This window comes from Strix aluco, chromosome 1 (assembly GCF_031877795.1).
Source record: "Strix aluco isolate bStrAlu1 chromosome 1, bStrAlu1.hap1, whole genome shotgun sequence".
In the NCBI taxonomy this organism is placed as follows: Eukaryota; Metazoa; Chordata; class Aves; order Strigiformes; family Strigidae; genus Strix; species Strix aluco.
In genome coordinates, this window is record NC_133931.1 from 140,709,926 (window position 1) to 140,737,644 (window position 27,719).

At 37.2% G+C, this 27,719-nt stretch overlaps 1 protein-coding gene across 6 annotated transcripts in view; it reads right to left on the reverse strand.

Moving 5' to 3' along the window:
* The window catches only part of SKAP2 (src kinase associated phosphoprotein 2), a 122,067-nt gene that overhangs the window by 34,715 nt on the left and 59,633 nt on the right, over nucleotides 1–27,719 (reverse strand). For all 6 annotated transcript variants that reach the window (XR_012624917.1, XM_074837833.1, XM_074837851.1 and 3 more), the window contains 5 exons: nucleotides 15,431–15,508; nucleotides 14,620–14,703; nucleotides 5,653–5,777; nucleotides 4,687–4,750; nucleotides 4,230–4,334 (listed from right to left, as the gene is read on the reverse strand). Coding sequence is in view for 5 of the 6 variants with exons in the window: in XM_074837833.1 (XP_074693934.1) it covers nucleotides 4,230–4,334; nucleotides 4,687–4,750; nucleotides 5,653–5,777; nucleotides 14,620–14,703; nucleotides 15,431–15,508 (456 nt within the window). In the remaining variant the exon portion in view is untranslated. The remainder of the gene's footprint in view (nucleotides 1–4,229; nucleotides 4,335–4,686; nucleotides 4,751–5,652; nucleotides 5,778–14,619; nucleotides 14,704–15,430; nucleotides 15,509–27,719) is intronic.

Consider the following 27,719-nt stretch of genomic DNA (forward strand, 5'->3'; position numbering starts at 1 on the left):
CAAAAGCAAGCTTTCCATTCCCATGATCCTTGGCATAATCAGAGATTGAATCAATCCTCAAATTTAATTTACAACAAACTAAGAACTGACGGAAGTTGTTGGCTGGGTTAGTTCACAGCAGTGTCCTTGACTAGAAATCACCACAGCACTGAATTTCAGTGTCCTTACCTCTCTCACACAAAAGTTCTCCGTGTTATGGCCAAGCTGAGAAAAGGTGGCACAAAGCCAACAATGCCAGCCTTGTGTCACATCACATTACTTTGGGATTTCTAACATCACCTATTCTTTAAGGGCAGCTTTTTATCTCTATGCACCAACTAAGCACAACCAAAGTAAGAATCAAACCTTATCTTTAGGATCATTTTAATGGAAACTATACTTTACACCATGGAAACTACTGCTATAATACAAGTTTGTGAGCAGAAAGAGAAAAGAAGGAAAAAAAGACAACATAAGATTGAAAATTAATATGTATGTTAGCTTACATTAACACCTCTTTTCTCCTATTGTTCAAGAGTGTTGTAGACTGTACACAAACTGAGTTGACGCTGTAGAAAAGATCAAGGTGGCAGGGAATAGTTAGCATTGCAGTTTTGGGTATGTGTTCCATACAGACGTGAAACCACAGAAGACAATAGTGAAGGCCCTTAAAAATTATGTCACTGAAACCACAAGTTAATAAAAAATTCAGTCTTCAAGGACTGTAACAGATGACATCTTTAAAGTCAGCAAGTGTTCTCTCTTTTGACAAGGACGACTCCATTGTTTAAAGCACCACTAAACTAGAAACTCTATGCATCTAGGTAGCTCTACACACACACACACACACAGAGTTTTTTAATACTACAGTATTAGAAGTTATTTTATTTATGGCTTATAAAAACCAGCTGTGGACTGCAAAAGTGTACTAAGGTAGAAAATAAATAACTAAGCAAAAATAGGCCTTTATTAACAATATTTTGAATTTTGCTTAACCAAGTTTTCCTCCTTTTTATTTAAAAAAAAAAAAAAAGACAAAAGCTTAGTTTGTTGAAAACAGTATAAAGCTTTCTTTTCCTGAAGATTCTTGCAAGGAAAGCTTTACAAGTTGGGAAATCTTTGGCAGTTCTGAAGTTTTTGACTCTACCTGAATAACTACAGTAAAACACTGAATAATACTGAGAACCAGGAAAATGGTGCTTCTATGGTAAATATGAATTTGCATGTGCTATTAAAGATATGAGTTAACAGATGAAAAGATTGATTTTTCCACCTCTCTTTGTACCCCCTCCAACAATCAACACACTCTTCCTGCCAGCAGACAGTACAAATTGAATGCACTGCAATCTATACTTTTAATAGGCTAATAGCCTATTACCATTCTAGATACTGGTTTGAAGCTATCCACTCCTGACTGGAAAATTCATCTACACTGTCTCCTGTCACAAGTGGGGGAAAAAAACATAGCTAAGCAATGAGATAGCTAGAGAATACAGCAGTCAGTCCTGATTACTGCAACAGTTCTCAAAAATTCCCAATTTTCAAAACTATGCAAAAATTTCCATGTCTTCTTTTTAATCCAAACACTTTATTCAAATACCAAACCCAATATTACCAAATGGACTGCATCATGAACCGGCTTAATTTGCTTCTGAAACGCTGATCTAAAAAACACTGAAGAACCATGGAGATGCAAAATTTTACTTACTTGAGAAACTGCAAATTATAACCAAATAAATAATAACAAGGTACAATGAGCTTTGTAGCTGAAATTCAGTATTTATAAAGCTAATGGATCTGTGGAAACAGAGGATCAGAAGCCTCTAACATGAAGATGCTTTGAGGTTAAAAACAAAGTGAAGATTAATTTCTTCTCCCTCTTCACAAGGATCTAGCATATTTGCCTTCCACATCCCAGAGCTTAGCATAGCTTTGTGGCTGTACAAATAATTCAGTTTTTCTGTTCTCTGAACAGGCATTCAGAATTCCTTGTTTGTTCTGTATTATTAAGTCAAGTAACAACAGAGATAATGATGCTCCACCCTTTGACCATGAAAGGAAGAAGGAGTAATTCACTTATCTGGGAAAATAGAAAGGACAGCCAACTGGAATTAAATACAATCAGGCCTAATTAAGGCAGATGAGACCAAACTGGAGTATTCTCTTTTACCATCAAGTTTAGATGAACAGCTATACAAGAACCAAATAAGGCCTACTCCTGTGAGATTCGTCAACTAGTATTTCATCTAATACTCTTCAATATGCTCTGGATTAAGAAGAGGAGGACTGTTCCAAGGCATCAGAGCCATAAGTTTTTTATTCCATTTAAGCAAATGACTATTAAAGCACATTTATGGAAGAGAAAAAGATGTTTTAATCACCTAAAATCTATTGTAAACTTATACTTTATTTTTACTTAGTTATGCCAACACATGACAGCCAAAATTAAGAGCTCCACCGTACAAGGTAAGATGGTCCTTCCTGAAAAGTTTACAATTCAAATGGACAAGATGGAGAAAGCATGAGACAAAGATAATCCCTACTTGATAACACGAAAATGAAGCATCACTACAAGATCATGGGGAAAGAAATTCATTTAACTAAAAACTTAAATGAGATTTCTTGAATAACATAAGAGCTATCCTTTCTTTGTGACAGCTGTTCTGTTACATTTCAGATTTATTAACCACGTTAGGAGACAACAGTTCCTGGAAAACTGACATAAAAATGGGATGTAAGTGAAAATACTCTAAATTCTTGCAGAATCATACCAAGGCAGCAATTCTCTCAAGACAGAGCTCAAAGTATATATTTACTTTTAACCCTCTACCAATATTGTATGTGTTACTGCTCCAGATCTACTTAATGTTTGTTCAAATGAACAGGTAAGATAAGTGAAGCTCAGAAAAGATATAGCTAGAGCTTCTTTAACAAAAGCATAAGCAAGCATAAAAGATCACCTTCTGGAAGAGCCTGAGCATCCAAAAACCACTGCAATAAGGTTTGGCTGTATCCTCTAGCTATAAGATTAAGCCCTGTAATGTAGTTTTTATATGCACTGCAGAATTTTTCAGCACGCATGACACACTACACCCCATTTCAGCAGAAAATGTATTCTGTGCTGAAGTAGTCTAGGTAAAATTCAAAGAAATTGAATAAAAAAAAAAAAAACAAACAGTTCTTAAAGAATTGAGTGCAGCTACAATTTTACAATTTTATGATAATAATTTTCACCAGTCACTCATGTTGTCTGCTCTCTTGGTTCACTTAAATGACCTTAAAATGAAAACCAAGGCGTACTATAAAATGTTCTTTTCTCCAATGGTCAGAATATTCAACCTAACAGATACAGAATGTTAGTCAGCATCACATGACACAACTAATTTTTCTTCTCAAGTTATTGTTGATAATTGCACTGCCCAAAACAGCAAGGGGTGCAGAACATTATTTCATACAGAGTGATTATTGTCATGTCACTTTAAAATATCATTTGTTAACTAACAGTAACTGAAAATTTTTTTTTTTCATAGCTTCTTGAAATATAATCAAGAACAACCACCTTTCTCCTAATACTTGAATGTCTATAATCAATTCCAAGAGCTTTTGCCAAGCTCTTTTTCTTTTGTTTTGCCATCTGATAGATGGACATCTAGAGGCATAATCACTTGACCGCATCAGAAAGTCCACAGTAAAAAATTTCTGTATTATCATAGTCATGCTGGAAGATATGAAACAAAACAATGTCAATACTCATGTTGCTTTATTTACAGTTCATCTCCAAAGTCCCTTCAAACCAACACATTGCTTTCTTGCAGGATTATAATATCATGTGTTAGGCAGCAGCTGATAACGTATGGAGTAATAGCAAACTTTTGCTTAATGCAAATGCCAAAATGAATAAAGCAAAAAATGATGGGCAACTTAGTGGAAAAAGCTGTAAGGCAAGTCAATTTTTTAATTAAAAAAAAAAATTGCATACCAGAGAATGTTAATGAGCTGAAAGTCCCCTGGGACCACTTTTACACATTCTGCACTATTTTGGTGCCCCTGCTAAAGAAAACTGGTTTTCTTTAAAGAGACCTGGTTGAAGACACATTATTTTTTCAGTGTCATAATAAAACTCGAAATCTTAAAATATCTTATTCATCAGGTTACTTTACTCACTTACTTTTAGCCCCTCAGAGTTATCAAACTAGAAGTAGAGAAGACAAAACGATCACAAGTCACAAAGTAAAAAATTTCAACAATACCTTTAACTTCTTCATAAATGCTATCATCTATTGCTTCACTGCTCACTTGTCCAACATCATCATATTCCTCTTCCTCCTCCTCAGGAATAGTATTAGATTCCATATCTATGTAACAGCAGTTGTAAAAGTTAACTTTTGCTAGAAAAGTATGTCTAAGCAGAAATTTATGCAAAATGAAAACACAATTCTTCTATGGCCCGGTACTTACAGTATATTCTGTTTATTTTCTTATAACGTTCATAAGGGAGAGCTTTCAAGCTAAATAAAGAAAAAAGCAAAAATCTTGCAGAGGAAGAAAGCCATATATAAGCAACAACACGACTGAAAAGTAGGACTTGCTATTCAAAACTCGGACCAGTGGGAATAGTACACAAATGTGACAGATATGGTAATGGACAGAACTACCATCACTAAGCAGTATTGGCAATAAAGGCTACTGCTCTACTGGCTGGCTTACCTTGAATTACAAATTTGACTTGCTGTACCCATTCCTCTGCTTCTTTGGGAGTGGCAGCTGTAAACTATTAAACATTTATTAATAACTACTAGTAGTAATAACAAAAACACAACTACAATTTCATTAGCAATAAAAAAGAGGGACTAGCATTCTCGTCACTTCCTCAAGAAACCATTAGTAATTCTTTTCATGTCTTCTGGTACTTTTCTTGCAAGGATGCTTCTTATAATGTACAGCTAATTTTGACAAATTTACGTAATTGAAGGAGAGGATGATGGATTTGAAACTCTGATCAGCAGCTGGCAGCTGTGCAGAAAAAAGCTGCTTCTCTTCATCAATGTCAAAGCCAGAACTGATGAACAAAATTTGCCCTTGACAATTAGAAGACACCCATGAATTTCTTTAGACTGCTGGGTACAGTTTTCTTAAAAATGTTCTTGTCAGACTCCAACACACTACCTGACAGCTTAATTAACTGGCTTTCAACTGCAATCTCAGATATTTAAAACTTATTAAACTTACATTCCATATTGATGTCTAGCTGATAGATCTCTGAATTGCACAGCTGATATGTGCCTTTATGTAGATTTCCTTGCAAAGCCATGACCAATACAATGCGTATTTAACAATGATATATATTTTAACTTTTTTTTTACTATTTAATTCATCCAGGAAATCATGCAGACATACTATACAATAGGTATTAAAATGCTAACACTGAAAAGACCAATAGATAAAGATGATAGATTTCCTTGCTCTTGTCCAAAAAGATAATATTTGAACACATACATACATATTTTAAATCAGATTTTTTTCCTAATATATGAATATACAATATAAGCAAGCAAGGGTTTCCTTTTTTCATTAAGATGTCAGTGAAAGTTGTTTTACTGAAATGTTAATTCAGTAACTGGAATTGTAACGGCTTTATCAATTTAATTTCAAGTCAACATAAAGAAGTCCAACCTGATAAATGCGCTTATCAGGAGCGGAGATTTCAAAACAGCAATCTTTCTTTGCATCCTTCCGAAGGTTATTATTCATTCTGATGGTATAGCCCTCTAAGGCAAATTCACCTTTCTGTTGTTTGTCTGTTGGAGATAAAAAACAAAGTTAGAGCTTCATTTACAACAGTGAACCTAAGTGGCTCAGCAGGTTATCGTTTATTCAGATTTTGTTCTCTATTTCATTAATTTTACAAAGAACAGAGGTTTTTAGCAAAATGAGTAAGTGATGCTTCTGGAGATAAAGCTTTATTTTAAAGGAAGATGTACACAAAAGTACATTTTTCTGTTGGATGCCTAAGGAACTCCACAGGGGGATGTTTGCAGATGGTGGTCTTATTTAGTAAGAAGTGCATGTTACGACTCTTGTATCTAGGGAAAGCCAGGAACTGGAACTTGCAAGACACGTTTCCTATAAATCAGTGTCTCTTTCAGGTTCAGTAAACCAATGGGAAAACCTGTCTAGCTCAGAACTTGTGGAGCTCCCTCCTAAACTAACCACTTCACTCAAAAACTAAACTTCAAACTCCTTTTTAAGCAATTGGAAAAGCTTCTTTTCACATTCTCCCACCCACTCCCAGATGTGCCTCCTTTCCACATGGCAGAAATACAGAATGAATTTTGTTGTAAATTCAGGTGTGTGTTCCAAAAGCATTTCTCTCAACACAGCAAATGTTTAATTAGCTAATAAAAGTACTGAGCCCTACCACAGTTTATTATGTAAAGCCATGTGGTTGTTTTAAAGACAATTCTACTTTTCAAAGGATCTGGTTTATAAAAGTATCACTTAGAACAGGCCTGAGTTTAAATGTACTACATGTGGGCAAGCGGCACCTGTGCGCTCCTTCTGAGCTCTTCAGACCAAACCCTACATCTGATTTTATGAGCTCTGGAATGTTTCAGTGAATATTAAAAACAAACCAAAAAAGTAAAAGCAATTCAATTTTGCAATTCCTGTAGATCACAGTGCAGCATTCAAGCGAAGATAGGGATCATCAGTCACATTTTGTTCAGGCAAACAAAGAACAAAGTGCAGTTGCAAATGAAAGAAAATGCCATTAAGTGTGGGGTTTTTTCCACAGTAGAGAAAAGCATTAATTAACAATAAGCATCAGGCACAACAGCAAAACTACTTTAAGTATTGCTGAACAAAACTTAGGTGGAAATCAAGCATCCATTGCTTATGTTTGTCAACAAAAGGGGAAAACTTACTATAGTAGATAAAACAGGAAAAACTAAAATTTTCAACATAATTTTGTCATCTTTCTGGAAATTTAATAGGAAAGCAAATCTTTTTTCCACTCATGAGAGGGCAAAAATTGGCTAACACAGCAACATAAACATCAATGAACGTAAGGGAGGTCACCATACAAACACTCTTGCTAGTAATCTTACATGCACATAGACACAAATTCTTTGTCCTTCCACCTTTTTATGAACTCTCACCCAGGGCAAGTAAATACCAAATAACACAATTATATGAGAAAATCCAGGGCACTGTTCTATTTTCTCTTCTAGTCCCTTCCCCCCCAGTAAGTTTTATTACATCTTAATTAAGTACTGAAGATACAGTACTAATATTTTATATTTGCTCAATACTCCACCCTATATCAAACAGCACACAGATTCATGGAATTGCACCAAGGCAGATATTAGAAATAATAACTTGTAATAGGTTAACTAGGTCCCCTTTTAATTAAATTCATTTCTGCCTAGAAATTTTATTGTTCCCTCACTTGTGACCTCAGGGAGAAGATGACATGAAACACATTAATTTCTCACTCTCCCATGCTGGAGGTTTATCAAATCCCAAGAAGATAGGAGCACACAGACAGAATAAACAAACACCAGGTTCAAAAGGTAAAAACATTTTGTCAAGATAAAAGTGAGGCAAATATTCAAATTTAGTCTCTTGGATTATTCCTGAGAATGCTTCTCTGTGACACGGATGATGCCTTTTATGGTAATATAGTTTTAACAGAGCTAATCTCAGATGATCTCTGTACTGGTACTTGTTCTGACAAAGAGCATTACAGTTAAAACACAAAGATGCTGTACTTTGGAAGGGGAACGCAGTGCATGGTATCCATATTGCATTTGATTTTTTTATTGTTTATATGGTCTTTGTCTTATCTCTCTGAGCACGCTGTGCCAGTGCTAAATTAAAATTACCTGTATGCACCATCAAAAAAAATATATCCTTTGCTATTATATTCTTTCACTGACAGACTAGTCATAGCATTGCTACTTTTGCTTCTAATTGCCTGTGCAGTAAGTGCCCCTGAAAAAAGTCCAGTGTAGCATTATGTATATGCTAAAAATGTTGACCACGAGGAAATTTTAAGACAAGACACTTCACAGCCCTGACCCAGAACCCATTAAAGTTGAGAGAAAGACTCTCAGTATGCATTCACACTCCCTGTGGCAGCAAGCCAGAGATAAGACCTAGTATGTCCTGAGAAATGGCACCACAAATACGGAATGGCAGGACACAGGTCAGCTACAGCACAGCTGCATGGTCTGATGGTGACAAGCAACGGAGGTCTACAAATCCCAGTTGCTCTTGCAGAATACCCCTCTCCAGGTAGGACTGGAGACCAACCCCATCACCTGATCACCGTGGAGCAAGCCATGACTCATGGTAGCTGTTTGGCCAGGCACAGTAGTCAGGAGCAGGCTTGAAGGCAGGGCTATCTTGTGATTGTGACTCAGTGATCATCTCGACTTAATTTGTCAGCAAAGACTTGCAGCTAAATAGGTATGCAGACAGACTTGGGCTGTCAGTTTAAAACTGCCCTGTGAAGTTAGTGCCACAGTGACTTCTCTGAACTTTCACAGAGTTACATTGTTTATATCAAAAATATTTTCTGGAGACTGTGCTTTAAGGAGAGTTAAACAGTTTCTTAATGTTTAAAAACTTAAATTGTTTTTTATGGTGGGAGCCTTAAAGGTAGCTTCAGGAAGCACATTTACATTACGGAGACTTCACTTTCATTTGAACACCCGAATCAGAACCAAAGTTTTGCCTAGGCAGGAATACAACAGCATATTTACGAGGAACTAGGGAGACACATGCAGATGGAACACACTTCTCTGAAAAACGATAACATTCTTGCTGCCTCTCATTTTCTCAAGATAGGGCTTTGCAATTCAACAATGGGAAATCCGTAAGTTGTCCCAGAACAACATAGAACAGAATTGCAAAAAGTATAATACTATCAGTCTTGTAAAAACAAAAAAGAACATGAACATCATCAAGCATAAATTGTTCCACAATTAAGTCAAATCTCATTTCAGAATAAGCTGTTGTTTGCTCTCATCTCCTCCTCCTCTTCCCTTCTCCCCATACCACGCACACAATAAAAAAATAAATCTGGGTCTGCGTAGACCATTTTGCATCAGGAAGTTAGAATTGCAAAAAAGCTAGTATAACAGAGTGGAGAGTCAGGCACTAAGTATAAAAAAAAAAAAGCAAAACTAGTACGTAGATATTTGAGAGAAATAAATATGGGGGACTATATTTAAAATAGAGAAATACAGATCTGAATTAAATTTGAGAGCCACTTTAAACATTTCTCTTACATATAAACTTCATTCATCCTAAAAATAGTGAAATGTTGTTAACAACGGAAACAGGGCCAATATTATATTAGTAAAAAGAGTCTCAAGGGACGAAGAGAAAAACGGTTTTGAAGTAACCTTGCGTAACTGAGTCCATGGGAACTTTTAAAACAAAGAAGGGTAAACCTTCAATGGGGTCTTGAAATGATTGGGTTGTAAATTTGAGGCCTAAGGCAATGTGCCCATATTATTAGCACATGTAAAAAGAATTAGTGCATTCTGAAGAACAGAGAAGACTGGATAGTAGAAAGGAAAAAAGTTACAAAGAAAGGCATAAGGAACAAAGGCAAACAGAAAGATTTCAGAGAGTGATAAAGTATTTATAGATACTATTAGAATCTATAATTTAACTCTCTTCATCTTGAAATTAGGACCCTGTAAGATCTTACGGTTTACATGGCTTCATGCTAAATGTAGTTTCACATACTTTTCCATATGCAGGATGTCTGCTTTCTAAAAATAGTAAGTGTCAGTATGTCCAAAATGATAATTCCTTTTCCAGCTTTTGGAACAGTCCTTTCCAAATGCACGCATAGTTCTTCCCTTTTAGATAGCAGATCTGAAATGCAATCAGCTGCTTTTTTTTTTTCCTTTCCTTTAATCTAGTCCTCTGAAAAATCTAAATTTAAAAAATGAAGAAATGGAGACAATGATTGAAATGCATTATTTAGGGCACCAGTTAGTTTATATTCAATTTGCTTATATTCGAAAGTTATTTTGTAAATAACACACTGTCAATAGCAAGTGTGCCCCTCAAGGTCTGAGTTTAACATTCTCATAGCAGAAAATTCAGTACTCATTAGATATGATGCCTTTGATTGCCATCACCCAGCTACAACAAAGTCCTACTGAATATTCACAATTCCTGAAGATTTCAATTATGGATTCTGTCAAAAGTAAAGTCTAAACTAAACAAGGATTTTTGCCTTTCCTATGTGGTTGTTCAGAGAGAGAGGACTAAGAGATGGAGGTCTACAGCTAAAAGCAAAATGATACTTCAATAGCTTTCCATTTGGGTTTGTGTATCTTTCCTCACTCCTAGAAGGTGAAATTTGCAAGCTTAGCATGCGGCAGAGATTCCAGTAACCTGGGCAAGTCAGTAGGACAGATTTGCAAATGCAACTCTAACTAGGCTTCCCTCTCCCTTAATATTGTTCAGTTACCAAGTTCTTCAAAAAAACAAAACACAAAATAAAACAAAAACCCTCCTTTGCATGAAGAGAAGTAATCTATCCAGTGGCTTGGCCATCACTACCTTACTAGTCAGAGAAATCCAAAATTTTCATGTTCGTGTTAGAAATAAAGAAAAATTATTTTAAAAAATAAACTTGGACTTTTCTAAAAGCCTCTGAATTATCCCCCTCTTCAACATCATATTACTGGCAGGCAGGCTGATACCATTTTCAAGTTATAAAAATGGAAATAAATTTTTAGTGCCCATTAACGGGGAAAAAATTACCATGATGATATCAATTACTGTCTTGCTAAACATTTAGCTGATCTCTCCAGTTTGCTGACAGAAGGGCATATAACATTGTGGCCTAGTAAGGAAGAAGTAATGAAGCCATGAATTCATTCATTTATAAAGCAACAAATTAACTTTCCTTCTTCTCATGCTCTTTGAGGTTTGAAAGGTTAGCCATACCACCTAGGTGCCTGAGCACACAGGAACTGCACAGATCATACAGAAAAACAATATGCAAACAGGGCACCCAGCTCAGGATGCAACTACATGGAAGCAAAGAAAAGAGAAGGACTATAAAAGGTTTATGGAAGGAAAGACTATGAAAAGGAGGACCAGGCAAGCTTCTGGAAATCCAAGCCAGCTCTGCCATTTGAACAGGCTTCACTGCAATGTTGTGGGCCACATGCTGGCAACAGATATTGCAGCACAAGCACAAATATACACGTGTTTCCCACAATACCTATTTCTGGCACGTAATTAGGTGAAACCTTTAAACCTTATTCCTTCATCTACTCCACATATCATTGATTAGGGAAAAAAAATATAGGTGATTTGCTTAGACCTGTCTATATTGCAGGGATAAATAATATTGTTTCACTACCCAGTGCTGAACCAAACGTACAAGAAAATAGAGGCAGAAACAGGGAAACAAGACATTCATTAGCCTGCAGACATCACAACTGTTAAAAGGATGCTTGTAATCTCTTAGGTGAACACACACACATGTACACAAACACACAGTCATTTACTGTATTTTCACAGGCTTTAGTTTGTACTATATTCTTCTGGACTAGGCCTCATATTTTTCATCATTCAGCTCTGAATAAATTACTCTGAAACTTCTCCTTACATGCGTTTGTTAGCCTTACAGACTTCCATACTTCTTTCTTTCCCAATGTAAAAAGGAGAAAGTTAGAAGAATTGAAAGTATTTTGGAAACAACAAATCCACACAACCTAATAAAAAAGGCATCCTAAAGCCTCACATTTAGCATTCAGTTACATTTACTAATATTTAAGCATGAAAATCAAACCTTGGCCAACAAAACACACACTGCACCAGACACAAAATATCCATCACAGATTATTCACCTATGTGTATATTTTTAAAACCGGACGCAACACAAAACAAGCCAAGCAGGACCTAGAAATCCCTGCTGCCTCTCTGCATTACGTCCCACAACACACAGGCACTAGCACTCCATTACCCATTAATGTGACACAGGCAGCAAGACTGAGCACGTATGGAATCCCCGTCTCTCTTCAAACCACGTTCACATTGAGGAATTTTCCTGTTGTGTGAATCAGCCCTGAAACCTGTCAGAAACCAAGGCCCAGATGATACAAAACATCTGCAGACACTGCACAGGCTAGGGCAGACTGGCATCGTTTAGACGGATGCCATCCCAATAATTCAGAGGTGGCAGCAATTTGCATGAAGCCACCCAAATGCACACTTCGCTATTCTACAGGCAGTAAGAACACACACTGATTTTCTACATGGTCCAAGTCATCAAGGATCACAGCAAAAGAAGGGGGGCCCCAATATGACAGCATACTATGGCAGGTACCACTGCTGGCTGTAATAGGGGGAGTGAAAACAGTTTTAGCTTCTTCCAGTGACTAAATGCCAGATCTCCTCAGGATTGTCTCATCGCACACCTCGTCCACGCTGACATTTGCAGCTAAACAGCGTGATAAACAGCAGCACATACGTTCAGAACCAGCAGGACGACAGCTCAGTTTCAACAGCAAACTAGTTTGCCACAAAACTACAGCAGTCTCTGGTATCCAGTTTCTGCACAATGATGGAGATTTGCTTCTGCACTGGAACAGGAACCTTTATGTATTATGGCATTAGAGGGCTGAAAAAAGTACCTCTGACCAGTCTAGAAAAAACCTTTCTTCTTCAAAGGCAAGTTCTGGAGTGATTGTTCATCACCCCAGATCTGCAAGATGAAATGTTTCCACCACGCTGCGCTAGTTTTTCTGCACTAACAGCACCACTCACATGGAGGTAGGGCAGAAATTCATGCATTTGATTTGTTTGCTTCCTCCATGAGCTACTGTTTGGAGTCCAGACATGCCTATACAATTCCTATGGACAATGTGCCTTCATGGACCATGTGCCTCTCCCACATCATGAGGTTACAGTTATTCTTCCCCAAACAAGACTGCAGCCTACAAAAGCTGTAAATGTATAAGCCAAAGCATCTGTGTATAGATCCATAAAGGAAAGCGATCCCACAGTATAACACAGTCAATTCCTGACATGACACCAACCTGTCGAGTGCTAGGGAACATGCTCCTGTGTATCTTATCTTTGAGCATAGGTATTAGAAGTTACAACACAGCCTTGATAGGTTGTTGCAAAAGAAAAAAAAAAAAAAAAAAGGGGGGGGCGGGATGGAAAAAGAGCAGGTCGGCAGTTTTCCTGTCTTAATCCAAAGACCATATGCTAGAAAGCATAAATAATGATTAGCAGAGACACAAGAAAAAAAAATGTCAAAAACACCAAGCTTTTTTTTTTCCCCAATAAACTAGCAGATAAAAAGACAAAGATTTAAAAACCCAGAACAATCTTTAAGAACTAGCAATACAGTCTGACCAAAAAAATTGCCATTTTTTAAGTCCTAGGTAATGTATAACTATATATAAACAAAAGCACAAGATAATTTTCCAGAGAAAGAAATAAATGATTACTGACAAATCAATGCCACACCTCCCCAAAATTTTTGAATAAAGATTGTTTATGTTTTTGAAGCTTGATCAACTTGTAAATCCCGAGTAAATAAGGAAACATATAGTAGATATACTAACAAAACTCTGGATACAGAAAATACGATGGGAAACTGTGGCAAGATGAAAACTGGACTTACAATTAGACTCTTTTTGTTTGTTTGTTTTTAAAGAGAGGATGAGTTTAAATAACACAGCATATTGAGGAATGAAACAAACTGGACCAAATTAAATTAGTCTTTGAATAAAAAACCAAAATAACTACTACCTGCACTAATCTCAGGTAGAGTCACACAAGCATAAGCAGAAGGAAAAAAACCTTTTGTGGAAAGTTTACCCAGGAATAAGTATTTTGGGGGGGAAAAAATAGACATAATTGCATGTTTAAAATTTCTCAGATACATTTCTGTATCATCTGTTTTACCCTTAAACATCAAATGCACTTGGTACATAATTTAAAGGATGTTTTGACTGTCAATTTTAGAATTTCAAAGTGATATCCCAACATTTATGTCAGATCCTTTCTAAACTGGCTATTAAAAGTTAAAAGTCACCTTTAGAAGCTAGCTTTAGTCTCCATGACTGGCTTTTATTTAAATATATTACTTTATTTCTAGCTTTTTTAGAACATAAGCTATTTAGAAAGAAACAGAGAACTCCACTATGCTGTTTTTAGACTAACATTCTCCTGGATAGAACCACCTTTAAAGAACTCAAAATGTATAACTGCTAGAGGGTGTTTTAAAATTAAAATCATATTTGGACAGAAAGAATGTTTTCTGTCTAGTAAATCAGTTGAGTACGAGCATACTATCAAACATAATAGCTAGCTATTATTGGTGCACAAAGTAGCTTTACAAGTAACTTAAGCTTTTTTCCTCAGTTTCCCTGCTTTAGAAAATAAGCACATCACTTACAGATTCTGAAGAATATTTACACATTTTTAAAATTCACAGCACTATTTAAGAAACAACTATTTTTTTAAAAGTTTCATTTGCTTTCTTAAAATGACCTTAGATATGCAGTTTCCAACTCCACTAAAGCTTTCATATGCTTCTGTGCATGAAAATTCATTTTTGTAGTTTATCATAATTATTATAATTACCTTTGTCGCTTCCATAATAATAGAAGACCGTCTTACTGATAGCACACCAACGTTTTTGCCATTCAAAGCCAAGAAAACTGTGATCTGCAATTAATATAATATATCACTTTATGTCATTGTTGAACACAAATATGTTACTTCTTTTCAAGGGTGAGGTAAGAGAGAGGAGGAGACAGGAAAGGCGCTAAGGAAAGGAAACAAAATCTGAAGAGAAACGTATGGCACTGAGAAGGAAATTAGAAATAAAAATTGGTGGTAAGAAAACAAATGGGAATTTGAAATCATATAAAGAGAGAAGTCATGTGTAACATTAAATATAAGGAAATAATGAACAACTTCCTAAATATTTCCTAGAGTTATTGCAGCATTAAGTGGGTATTAAAGTGACAATATAAGATTTATTGAATCAAGGTAAATATTGACTGAACCAAAGCTGAGATCAATATTTGCCCTCTTGAAGGAAAATAAATCTTGATGCTCACTGAAACATGAAGTCAACATATGGTACTTTTACATACATTCCTAATGTTTTCTTCAAAAATATCTGAATGTCTCTGAATTATGGCTGACAGTGGACTTTCACAGCATGATTTTTTTAGTCAATAAAGAAATAGGATGTTCTTTTAATACTACAGAGGCAATTATGTGCTGCGCTTCTTTTGCATAATAATGCTTCAACATTTCAGCTTCTATTCCATTTTATGTATCACTCCTGTGTAAAGTTATTTGGGTGTATAACATCAAATACTGACACATAGACTTCCAAGATATAAAATATGCACTAGTTTTCAACAAAGATAGTTAGACTTACCTTTTCTGCGTTTTTCCAGGTATCCAGCCTTCAGAACAAACTGAAGATCCTGAGCTGCAATAGGAGGTAACTGATTCACTGAAAAGAAAAATAAATTCTATTAAGCAGTGCTTTTCAAGAAAAATGCTATAGTAGCATTAATAAATTTATGGATTTTACACTCTCAATATGCAAGAGCTACCGGAAAAAATTCTAGTAACTACTACGCCGGATTATTTTAAGTACAAAAACCCTCTAACTATAAATGTCAGAGTTGTTGCTGCTGTCCTCACCACTTTAGTAAGGAAAAATATAGCTGTGTAGCAGACCCTGCAAGTCTCAGAAGGAAAAATATGTAATTAAACAAGCTACAGCAACTTAGAATACATTAGTTTGTGTTTTGAGTATGGTCTGTAAAGCAAGTCGAATAATGAAAGCAGTAGTTTTCAGATGTGCAAACAAAACTGCCTATCACAACTCAACACAATTAAAGCAGGAATGTGGTTTTCAATAGCACCTTCATACAAAACCATCTTGAAACAACATACAAGGTGAGAATCCTCTATTGCACCATCTACAAAACAAGAAACCAGATGAAGAAATGATAAAAGGTGATGCCTGCTGTTGATAGACATTGCCTAACTTGCAATATGCCACAAAAGTACTGCCAATAGGATCTATAAGGCAATACTGAATAGATCGAAGACATTGCACCCAAGTCTATGAAACTGTTGATCTACAGATACTAACTTCAGGTTTTGTAGAACATGGCTGCATCTGCAAAATGGTGAGTATGTTCCACTATATTTTTTCTTTTTTCTCAACTGTTATTTCATAGCTAGAAGCATGAGACCTATCAGTGGACCCTACCTCAACTTAAAATAGAAATCTAGAAGTTAAAAATTGCATCTTCCACCCTGCATCCTTCCCCTCCTAAAACAACAGAATTATGACTTAAATGGAACTCCTAGCATTAAGAACAGGAATATATTAGGTATGTCAAATAATTAACATGTATACAAGTGTCATACTGTTTACCACAAGCAAAAAAGCAGAACAACAGCTGCTGGGTTTTTAAGTGCATGTGAGCATCACAGTGAAGTTCCTACTACTTATTGTTATCAAATATTCATAAGAGTCACTATTGGTAGGTGGTAAGTTTACAAGGCAGCAATTATTCATCAAAATATATGTAACCTCATCAAGTTCTACCAACATAAACATACAAAAAAGGACCAATATCAGCAGACAACCCCTGTGCTAAAAAACCACTTTAAACTATGCAGTGTGGGTTACAGATCAATTGCCTGAGCTTGAACCAAGAATGCTGTCTCTGGAAGGTGACGCCAACTTCCTGGATTTTTAGATTGTCCCTTGTCCTGATTTGAGTGAGTGGCAGGGTAGGGGAGTAGCAGGGGAGGGGGCTACAGCAGTGGCCCCCTGCTTCTCGGTGCTCCCCCGTCTCCAAGTCAGACCCGCCTTTGCACTGAGGCCAGGCCAATTCACTGCACCTCTGTGATAATGTATTTAAGAAGGGGAATCTGGAAGGAGGTGTGGGAATTGTGAGGAGGAGTTGTGAGGAAGACATCTGTGTGAACACCGAGGTCAGTGGAAGAACAGAAAAGGGGGGGGGGAGGTGTGCCAGAGCAGGGACTCTCCTGTACCCTGTGATGATATGGCAGGGCCACCCCGCTGCCACCCATGGGGGTCCAGAGTGGAGCAGATACTGATCTCAAGCATGTGTGGGGCCCCACACCAAGACAGGTGCCTGCACAGGAAGAAGGCCGGGACCCCGTGGGAAGAAGCCCCCGCTGTTGTAGTTCAGCACTGGGAGGACTGCAACACACAGGGGTGACCCACACGCCCATGGCAGGGACCCAAGTCGGAGTTGGCTTGTGGAGGACTGTCTCCTGTGAGAAGGGGACCGTCAATTTTTTTAAATCAGTGTCCACAAATGAGTTGGTTTATGGTGGTCTTATTTAAATACAGTTGTGAGAGGAAAAAAACAAGGAATAGAGATAAGAACATGCAGAGAAGGTATGTCTAAAGTATGAAAATACTCAAAATGAGACTGCATTCCTTCAATAATACAACTGGCTCTTTAGGCAACAAAAGCTTTTGTTGGATACCATAAGGCAGTAGATAGAATTTTATATACATTGACATTTCCACTGAATTTTCTTCATTAATATTCTTATTAAAGATTAGGAGTACAGTACCTATTATTTCAGCTTCTATGGAAATCTTACTACTGTGTCAAAAATACAAGTGTTATTGGCTCCATGTGCATGCACTATAAAATGATGCAGCTGTCCCCTCTTGCTTGATAATATGTAATCACTGCACATTAAATGAGAATTTTACACAAAGACACTTGCTGGCTGCTACATGGTAAGCTTAGTAGTTACTTAAAAAGATGATCTAATGATGATATTATGAGTGGGGGAGGTGAAGACTTTTACAAACATACATAGTGTGCTGCTTTATAATGGTCATTGGGAGGCATCAGTGTGCAACACTTACAGCTTTACCTCAGCCAGTAGGGCTCATTTTAGAACAGTGCATCACCACAGATGTGGAAGACATAAAACCTAATTAAACAAACAAACAAAACCAGTTCACTCTTAAATTTTTTAATTTAAGAATTTCAACCACTATTTTGATCTAATTTTATACATTATCGTTTGTATCAGTTTGGGTTTTGATGAGGAAGCTTGGCAAGTGATCGTTCAGTGAATGGTCAAATCAAATGGGACATATAGTTCCAGAGAAGCACATACTTTGGGGACTTCTTAATGTTATTCTGGCTGTAGGTAGAAGCTCACCTGAACTGACTGCTTCAGAGAGTCAAAATTCCACTCTCAGTTTTGCTGAGACAAGTCAGAATAAATTTGATGATGGCATTTTCTGAAACTACATTTATTTTGCACAGGGCACTGAAAGCCTGCAAGGAAAAGAACCTGCATGGAAAAAGGTAGTCTTCCACTGTTCTAGTGACACTTCTGAAAGAAGTCCTCCTCCCACCCTCAGACTGTGGAGAAGCCAGTTTCTTTTTCTGTTCCTCAAAGAAACTGAGGCAGTAACTCCACGAAACAAGCAGCAGCTTGTCAGGTCCACTGCTATTCACAATCTGTAAGTAGCTGAGACAGAAACGGATCATGCGCATATTATCATCCTTCTGTCAGAGAAGCCTGGGAACCAAAAAATATGATGGAACTTTAGTGGAAGGGCAGGAGAAATGGACCCAACTGTAATATCCTAAGACACATACAGCTGTACATGAAAGAAAAAGCATAAATCTTGGCTAAATTCCTTCTTTCATTGCCCTGTTCCTCCAGAAGGAAGGGGAGGGAGAATAAGTAGTATGAAAAGTATAAAGAAAAGAGAAAGAACCACCTCCTCTCAGATTCTCATTAACTGCAGGTGTTGTGCATATGTGGCAGGAAGAGGGCACAAACACAGATATACTCTTACCCCTGTACTGCAACAAAAACAATGAGGAGAAGAAAGAAGAGAGAATTACATCGTCCTTACAGCTACTGCCTGGAGTCAGCATGAAAATCTCCTAAACTCTGTCACCTTTCTACCTTTCTTCCATTTTTTCATTGCTTTACTCTCTTATCCACATCACAGACAGGATTTAGAGTGAACTGCAATCCCTAGATGTGGGAACTCCCAACTTAAAGTTTGGAATTTGTATAGCAGGTCATTTTTTGCGAGTGCCTTCAATCAAAATGTTGCTTCCCCATTCATTTGAAATAGATCGGGTTTGGCACAAATCTCCTACAAAAAATATCAATAAAGCAGTGCTTTGTTATGGTAAAGAAGCATTTGTTTACATTACGGTAGCAGCTGAGATCAGAGACTCATTAGTTGACTACTGCATGGGCATTGAATAAGACAGCTCCTTCCACAAACACTCTATTTAACACAGAGAAAGACTGTAAAGAAATAAGGCATTACTATTTTTTTTTTTTATAAAGAATGTGAAGCAAATTAAACAACTCGCTTCAAACCACTTTTGAGTTTAGAGCTCTGAATTCCCAAATATTATACTCCCATACATGACCCAAGATGTCTTCAGGACAAGGAAAATTTTTCCATTCCCTCATGAATGCAGATGAAATGGTCTCAATTTCAGTTTCCTCTAAGTTCACTGGAGATCATCCACTATAAGAAATTAAATGTAAAGATGCAAGAAGATTGTATCCTAGGGATGTAAGATAGCACCTAGTGGTATTAACTTTCTTGGGGGTGTCACTGTTTGTTGCTCAGATATTTATGGCCAAGCTGACTACCAGATCCAAGCAAAATTTCTCTCCCAAAATCAGACCAGCAGAGACCACCATGTCTTCCTACCCACTTCCTACCCCTGTACAGTGTTTCCAGATATGTCTCAAGGATTTAGAAATAAAGATGTTAAAAAGGCCCATAGTCTTCCCTGATTTCTTCTTTGGTACTCTGCAGTTTCTGAAGACAATTTTAAATACTAAAGTGGCACTGTGAGTCAAGGAGTGCTCTGTGGCTTGCAGCTGGGTGAGTTTACAGGTGGAAAAAGGTACAACAATTGCTCCTGTGTACCCCTCCAGACCTAATTTCTGCTGTATCATTGCCCTGACAGTGGTGGACAAGCACAGAGTTGAGGATAAAAAAGTCTCCTTTCCATTCCTGAGCTTCTACCTCAGAAGTAATGTCTTGAACCTTGTTCTTTCGATGTGAAAATCAGATCAATATTATCCAATATTTGGAGAGATTATCATCTTTCATCCCCAATATACAGTATAACATGAGGGAGGTCCATCTGCTTAACATTAAAGGTTTTCCTTCTTTCTTGACCACCCACTCACAGATGAATCTCCCTGAATAATTTCTCTTCTTATCCTGGTGGGAATTACTTCAGTGTACTCCAAACTAAAACCTGCAAGCTATGCTCCACATGCATACTCCCAGAGTGATGTGTACAAAGGCCATCAAAGACCAGATCAAAATATTTATGAGGCCTAAACCCTCAAGTCTTAGACAAAAGTAATTTACACATATAATGCACCAGGTTCTTCCTCTGGGTTCTAGGCACTCTTGTGCCAAGTGAGCAGCTGGCAGTTATTATAATCCTACTGCTGCCAGGCTAAAAATTTCTCCAGTGAAAAGAAAATGAAATGCTCTCACTCAAGCATAAAGGCAGGTTTTCTACCAGTCATGCTTTGACTTCAGAAAAATATAAACGTTATTAACATAGGTCTATTAATGTACAGGTTCCACTGAACAAATCCCACAAATCCAACATCCTGTGACTTCAGAAAGATCTCAGACTACAGCTTATGGCATGGCTACAATTTCTGCAACTTGATAATCAGTCAAAAGCCTGAATAATGCAATTTTGCACCTTACTGCAATAGTGAATTTCTCCCATTACTTGAAACCAGTTTTACCAGTGTCACTTCACATGATAAAGCATGAAATTCAATTATTATGCATGGCATTTTGATTTTTGGATGACCCAAAGGTGTTAAAATTTCATTCTGTATACAAAATAAAACAAATCCAGATTGTATTATTCTGCACTGTATACCAATAGGAATATTTTTTATTTCTTCAATGTGGGCTAGGGGATACATAAAGCAAGAAATAATTAGAGGTCAATGCATTCTAAAGAGGTGTTTAGCATGCTTATGGGGAGTTAAACAGGCAAAGTGGAGATAAGTGTAATTCAGTAACAGCTAAGTGGTTGATTACAGCTTGCTTTCCTAGTAGAAGACCATAGGTTTAACTATTATAATGGTAAAGACTTCTTGCTCAAATAAGAATAATTCACTGTTCTTCAGTCCTTGTAAAAGAAAACTGCCAGGACAAAAGATTTTAATTTGATTATATGGAGAAAACAGTGATTGGTATTTCTTTATCTTCCTCTAACAAAAAAAAAAAATCACTATTATTGAAAATTATTTTTCCAGCTTCCTTTTTACTGGACTGAAGACCCATTTATACAAAAGGAGAAACTGGAATCCATTCCTGTGTGAATTATCATTAGTAAAAACTTTCAGCTAGAGAACAGAGGAAAAATGCTGGCAATATGAAAATATATGTTGTAATCTAATACAAAACTGGATGTTTCTCTGAAAACAGAGTTGCTACTCCAAGTACTGAAATAATATCCTTTAAAATGCAGAAAATAGGAGGGGTTTGTCCTCAAACTCAGAGTTTTTATGATACCTCTCAGGCTGCAATTCTAAATTGGCAACGATTTTCTGAAAATATTTGTGTTAAAGTTGAGCAAAGCAGGAGTAATGTTTCTAGAAACACAAAAAGTATTTTAATTTTCTTTTCTTCCTTCCCACCCCCCTCTCACACACTTCTGAAATTCTTCATATCTCTCCATTTCATTTTGATCTGGAAATACAACATTTACCCATTTTTAATAGATACTACAGAGGGATTCAATTATCTTTGAATCTGTACATAGCAACACACTAGGGTCACATCTGTTGCACAAGCACTGTGAATCTACACTAAAGGAGAGATGTTTTACTTTCATACGCATACCTTCTCCCTACTTATAATTAAAGAGAAGATTAATGTATACTGAATTTTAAAAAATCCCATTTCCTAGAGTCTTCTAAGGAAAAGTTATCAGTAGGAAGATCACGTAAAATCTCATTAGCTTCATTATCTTTCTTGAACACTTTCACAAAGACTGCTTCAGTACTGTGCAAATATAGTAGCCTAATAGCTCTAAATTAGTTTAACATGCAAGAAACAAAAGACAAATGTTAAAGAAAATGTATTTCATTCAGGGGAATAAATATAATGAAAATGTTTAGCTTTTGAAACATTGGTTCAAGAAATGTTAGCATTTTGGTCTTCAAAGTGCTTGTTCCAAAGACTGCCTAGTCTATGAAGTTTTGCTCTGGAGCCATCCCCAGCATTCACCATTGTGTTCTCTAACAGTTTACAATAATCTTCACAGAATAACTAGCCTCAATATATGCCTCTAAGAAGAGCCAGCAGTGTATTTTATTAAAGAATACTTAAAGCAGTGTCATCTGTTTCTAGTTTTAATTCTTTCTAATTTGGGATATGAAGTTTGGGTTATAAACACTAATACCACACCCTCAGAGGCCTAAATGCTGAGTATTTCTTCTTGACTCCTCCCTTGGAAGGAAAGCAGTATGAGCATTTCTCCTCCCTTCCTTCCTGTAAGCTCAGGAGAAGGCAATGGGCCAGGCAGCCTAAAAATCACTGTGATATATTCCTTACAGAAATATTTAGTTCTTTTAAGCAGTTAGCATGCTTGAGATCTGTCTCCTTTGGTCATTTTCATTTAGCCCCTAATTAAATAACTGTGTATTTAGATATTTTAAATTTAAAAGCATCTTACATCTATGGCTTCTCAATCCTCATCTATTTTCTGAGCAAAGTTTTAGTAGTTGTAATGTATTTCATTTCATAGAACCACAGAATGGTTTGGGTTGGAAGGGACCCTAAAGATCATCTAGTCCCAACCCCCCTGCCATGGGCAAGGACACCTTCCACTAGACCAGGTTGCTCAAAGCCCCGTCCAACCTGGCCTTGAACACTGCCAGGGAAGGGGCAGCCACAGCTTCTCTGGGCAACCTGTTCCAGTGTCTCACCACTCTCATAGTAAAAAATTTCTTCCTTATATCTAACCTAAATCTACCCTCTTTCCATTTAAAACCGTTACCCCTTGTCCTGTCACTACCCTCCCTGATACAGAGTCCCTCCCCATCTTTCCTGTAGCCCCCTTTAAGTACTGGAAGGCCACTATAAGGTCTCCCTGCAGCCTTCTCTTCTCCAGGCTGAACAACCCCAACTCTCTCAGCCTGTCCTCGCAGGGGAGGTGCTCCAGCCCCCTGATCATCTTCGTGGCCTCCTCTGGACTTGATTGAGCAAGTCCATGTCCTCATTATGTTGAGGGCCTCAGAGCTGGACACAGGACTCCAGGTGGGGTCTCACAAGAGCAGAGTAGAGGAGGAAAATCCCCTCCCTCGACCCGCTGGCCACACTTCTCTTGATGCAGCCCAGGATACGGTTGACTTTCTGGGCCACAAGCACACATTGCTAGGTCACATTGAGCTTCTCATCAACCAACACCCTCAAGTCCTTCTCCACAGGACTGCTCTCAATCCATTCATCACCCAGCCTGTATTTGTGCTTGGGATTGCCCCAGTCCATGTGCAGGACCTTGCACTTGGCCTCGCTGAACTTCATGAGGTTCACACGGGCCCACCTCTCCAGCCTGTCTGGATGGCATCTCCCTTCCCTCCAGCATGTCGACCGCACCACACAGCTTGGTGTCGGTAAACTTGTTGAGGGTGTGCTCAACCCCACTGTCCACGTTGCCAAAGATGTTAAACAGCGTCGGTCCCAATACCAACCCCCGAGGAACGCCACTCATCACTGCTCTCCACTTGGACATCAAGACATTGACTGCAACTCTTTCAGTGCAACTATCCAGCCAATTCCTTATCCACTGAGTGGTCCATCCATCAAATCCATGTCTCTCTAATTTAGAGATAAGGATATCATGTGGGATGGTGTCAAATGCTTTGCATAAGTCCAGGTAGTCTTTGACAAAGATTTTCTTTTTTTTTAATAAATTACAGAAGTCGGCCAGTCATACTCCATTCACCAGGATCCACAGCCTAAAGGAATTACCCTGGATCACGCACTCCTCATCCAAACTTAACTTTGAATTTATAAACCAATATTGTCCTAGACTTACGCATTCTTTTGCTGGCTTTCAAATTGGTTCTAAAACACTCACTGTTACATTTTGCATAGCACCTTAATGCACAGAGGCATTCATGGCTTTCACCCCTTAATCCAGATTTGACTTTCATATAGGTGTTAAAATTTCACAAATGACACCCATGGCACATGGCAAAATAATAAAAGTAATGTTTTCTGTTGTGAGCAGGCATTATCCCCCTGGGATATAAAAGGGACCACTGCACGCTTCACAGGAGCAGTCTTCCCACTTCTGCTGTTTCTCAAAGATTCTGAGACAAGACAACAGAAAGAAGATACAGCAGTAAAGAAAAGGTCTCTTTTACAAGGTCTACTGCTCACGTCACTGTAATATAAGGCATAGAAATGTAAAAGTTTGGCTTAAATTCCTACAAGGATAATTAAAGTTTAATCAATCATTCCAGTGTGAGACAGAAAGGTTTCAATCACCCAGAGGCCCACACTACAGCTAACAGAAAAGTGTATCAGTTGTAAAGATTGACAATACAATTTTTGCCTACGCAACAAGAAGCTCAGCTTCCTACTTTGTTATAAGAAATAAAGTACGTTAAAAAAAACACAGAAATAAAAACAATGCCTCTGCATTGCAGACAGAAGCAAGTCAAAATAGACCATCATGAATCAATTAGAGGTACTGGCAATTCTCACGAAATGATGTAGGCAAGCTGAAATTTCCCAGCATCGTCTCACAGACAAGCACACACATCCAATTTTGATTAGAAACCCTAAGTAAAGATTCAGAATATCTACACGATAGATGAACCACAGAAGGTGCTGTTAGTTAATCAAAGAAAATTAAAAGGCCAGGAATAAAGAGTCTACAGCTGGAGTATGACCAGCACGATGTCAAATTGCATATGGATAGCATCTTTACCCACATTACGTTTCCTGTATTCCCAGATGACTAATAGGAAGAAAGTCCTATAGGTTTATCAAACAGCAAGTTAAAAGCTAGTATTTAATATGTCCAGGTGAAAAAAAACAATTTTCAGCTTAACATCTAAAACATCTGGAAAAAGTAACACTACAATACAACTGTACACCGCAGCTTACTACTATTTTTAAATAGCCACCTGGTAAGCATAAGAATCCCTTGGAAATAACCATATATCACAACACCTTAAGAAAAACTTGTGGTAATCAGAACTAGAAGTTTCTTATTACTTTTTTGATTTTGTCATAACGTTTTTAATTAGTACTTTTGAAGGGTCTAAAATTTCACCTTTGGGCAACTGGCACATTTCATTCAGCAAATAAGCCTAAACTAAGAGACTAAGCAATGACAACTATTTAGCTGAACATGGGAAGGACTTAATATGTTTTGGCAGACAAAAATACCAAATGTCTTTTCTCGCAAAGCTAAACAATGAATTTTCAAATTATATTTAAAAATTAGTAGTACATGTTATTTTAATTTCAGCATCCTAGTAATCCAAGTATTTATTACTCAACGGCATTTTGACAGGTCTATGAGAGCTTAAATCATGTGAACTCTGTGACTCTTAACCAAATTTTGGTAATATCATGCAAGCTGGATTCTTCACAAATCACACATCCATTAAACAAAAATCATATAAATTTTCTTCCTCTTAATTTTATCATTTCCAAAATTTTTTGCCCTGCATCCTCTCTTAAGTAAACTCTATTGTGTACAGCTCGTTTCCTAAATTGTTGTTTCTAGTTCCAGAAGCTAGTTTAAGCCCCCTTTAAAAATTCATTTTAAAAAAGGAAAGAAAAAGAGTGCTCTGAAAACAGTACAGTTTGAGAAGTGCCAAATTTAGCTGAACAGGAAAATCATCCTATGTGAATTTCAATCTGTGATAGGGATACTTGAGCAGGGGAATATTTTAACCACTGCTCTCATAAGAAGCGTAACACACTGGAAATACAATGAGCAATACCAAAGAAATACAGGGAAACAAGGAAATTCTCAGACTACCACAAAACACCAGTGAAAAACCCCAATGTAAACTGTATCATGTTTTATATATGGAAGTCACTTATGCCAAGTGGCAGCCCTCTCGGATTAGCTGTGTAGTCTGCAAAGTTCCAACTGTTCTGACTCCTGGCCAAAGGTTTGGCCTGCTAAGCTTCTGAAAGGAAACATACGTACACACTTTGAGCATTTTAAATGCTTCATCAGCTCATATCCTTGATCAAAAAAAGTTTTAACATTACTGGTTGGAGCTGAAAAATCTTTAATCTGTATAAAGGAAGAGATTAGAATTCCTACGGTCAGCTAAAAGCAGACTCACATCTTTAAAAGTGGCTCATGCAGATTTCAGTGAAGAGGTCCACAAAACCTACAGGTTTAATCTTCCACATTTTATGTATTCCTGCAAACATAAAATGGCTTGAATGTTCTGCCTCATTGCCTCATTTTTGATACATTTCTTTTACTACTGATAATTTAAGTAAAGCTAGGCTCGGTGATCAGTGAATGATCACACTCAAAGCTCCTCTGCATTCGAAAGCTAATTTGAATTAGGATGGAGGTATGACTTTACACTGCAGTCTGCATGCAAAGACAAGCCTTTTTAAAATAAAAACAAAAGAAAAAAACACTCACACGAGCCTTTCAAGTTCTCCCACTGCAGCACACAAAATGCATATCAAATATCATTCAGCAAGTAAAGTAGGAAGTTCTGGTAGAATTACAGTCTCCAGCAATGATGACATTGCATTTCCAAAAAAACCAAACTACAGAGCAAGACCATGAGAACACATAAAGGTAAAAAAACCTCTGAAGTGACTAACGTGGTGTCTTTATTTCTAAGTACTCTGAAAGAGGTAATAAAGAGGGAATAAAAATTGAAAGGTTTTATTGTTGGAAAAACACATCGCTGTTTTCAAACCTCCTCTCACAAGGAGGTTGCTACCACAAAGAGAAAAAATTTCTCCAGTTTTGCTATAATTGCATAGGACTAAGCTTAAAAGAACAAGGGAAACACTGTAAGAAGCCAGCAGAACACTCTTGTGTTTCCTGAAAGCTTTCCAGGTGTACATTTCAGTGGTCATTCACCTTGGAGTACTGAGAATGATAGGCAGAACTACCTTCCAATATCAGCTGCAAGTTTTCTGAATGACAGCACGTATTTTCTACTCCATTTGAAGTCACCAGAAGAAATCATACACTTGAAGGTGCAAGCAACAAGTGCTCTGGCAGAACCTGTTTTTCTCTGAACAAGAGAGAAGAGACCAACTGCTCCAATTCTCTCATAAGTCCCACTTTGTTACATCTAGTCACTTGAAATGTCCACTTTCATTTTTCAATGACCTTTCTAAGTGATACCAAGCTACAGTATGTATTTCCTTTTTTACACATGGCTATTATCTTTCTTAGATGACTATGAAGGTCTTAATGGTTTTAGTATCAAGTAGGAATATTTGAAATAATATTTTTTATTTGCAGTTAGCAACAATTATTTTTATTTGGATACCATCTATGGGATTTAAATCCAAAAGTGAAAGAGGATCACTTATACTGACTTTATAAATGCCAGCTTGTCTCTTCCTACGGTAAATGCATATAGGTTTCCATATC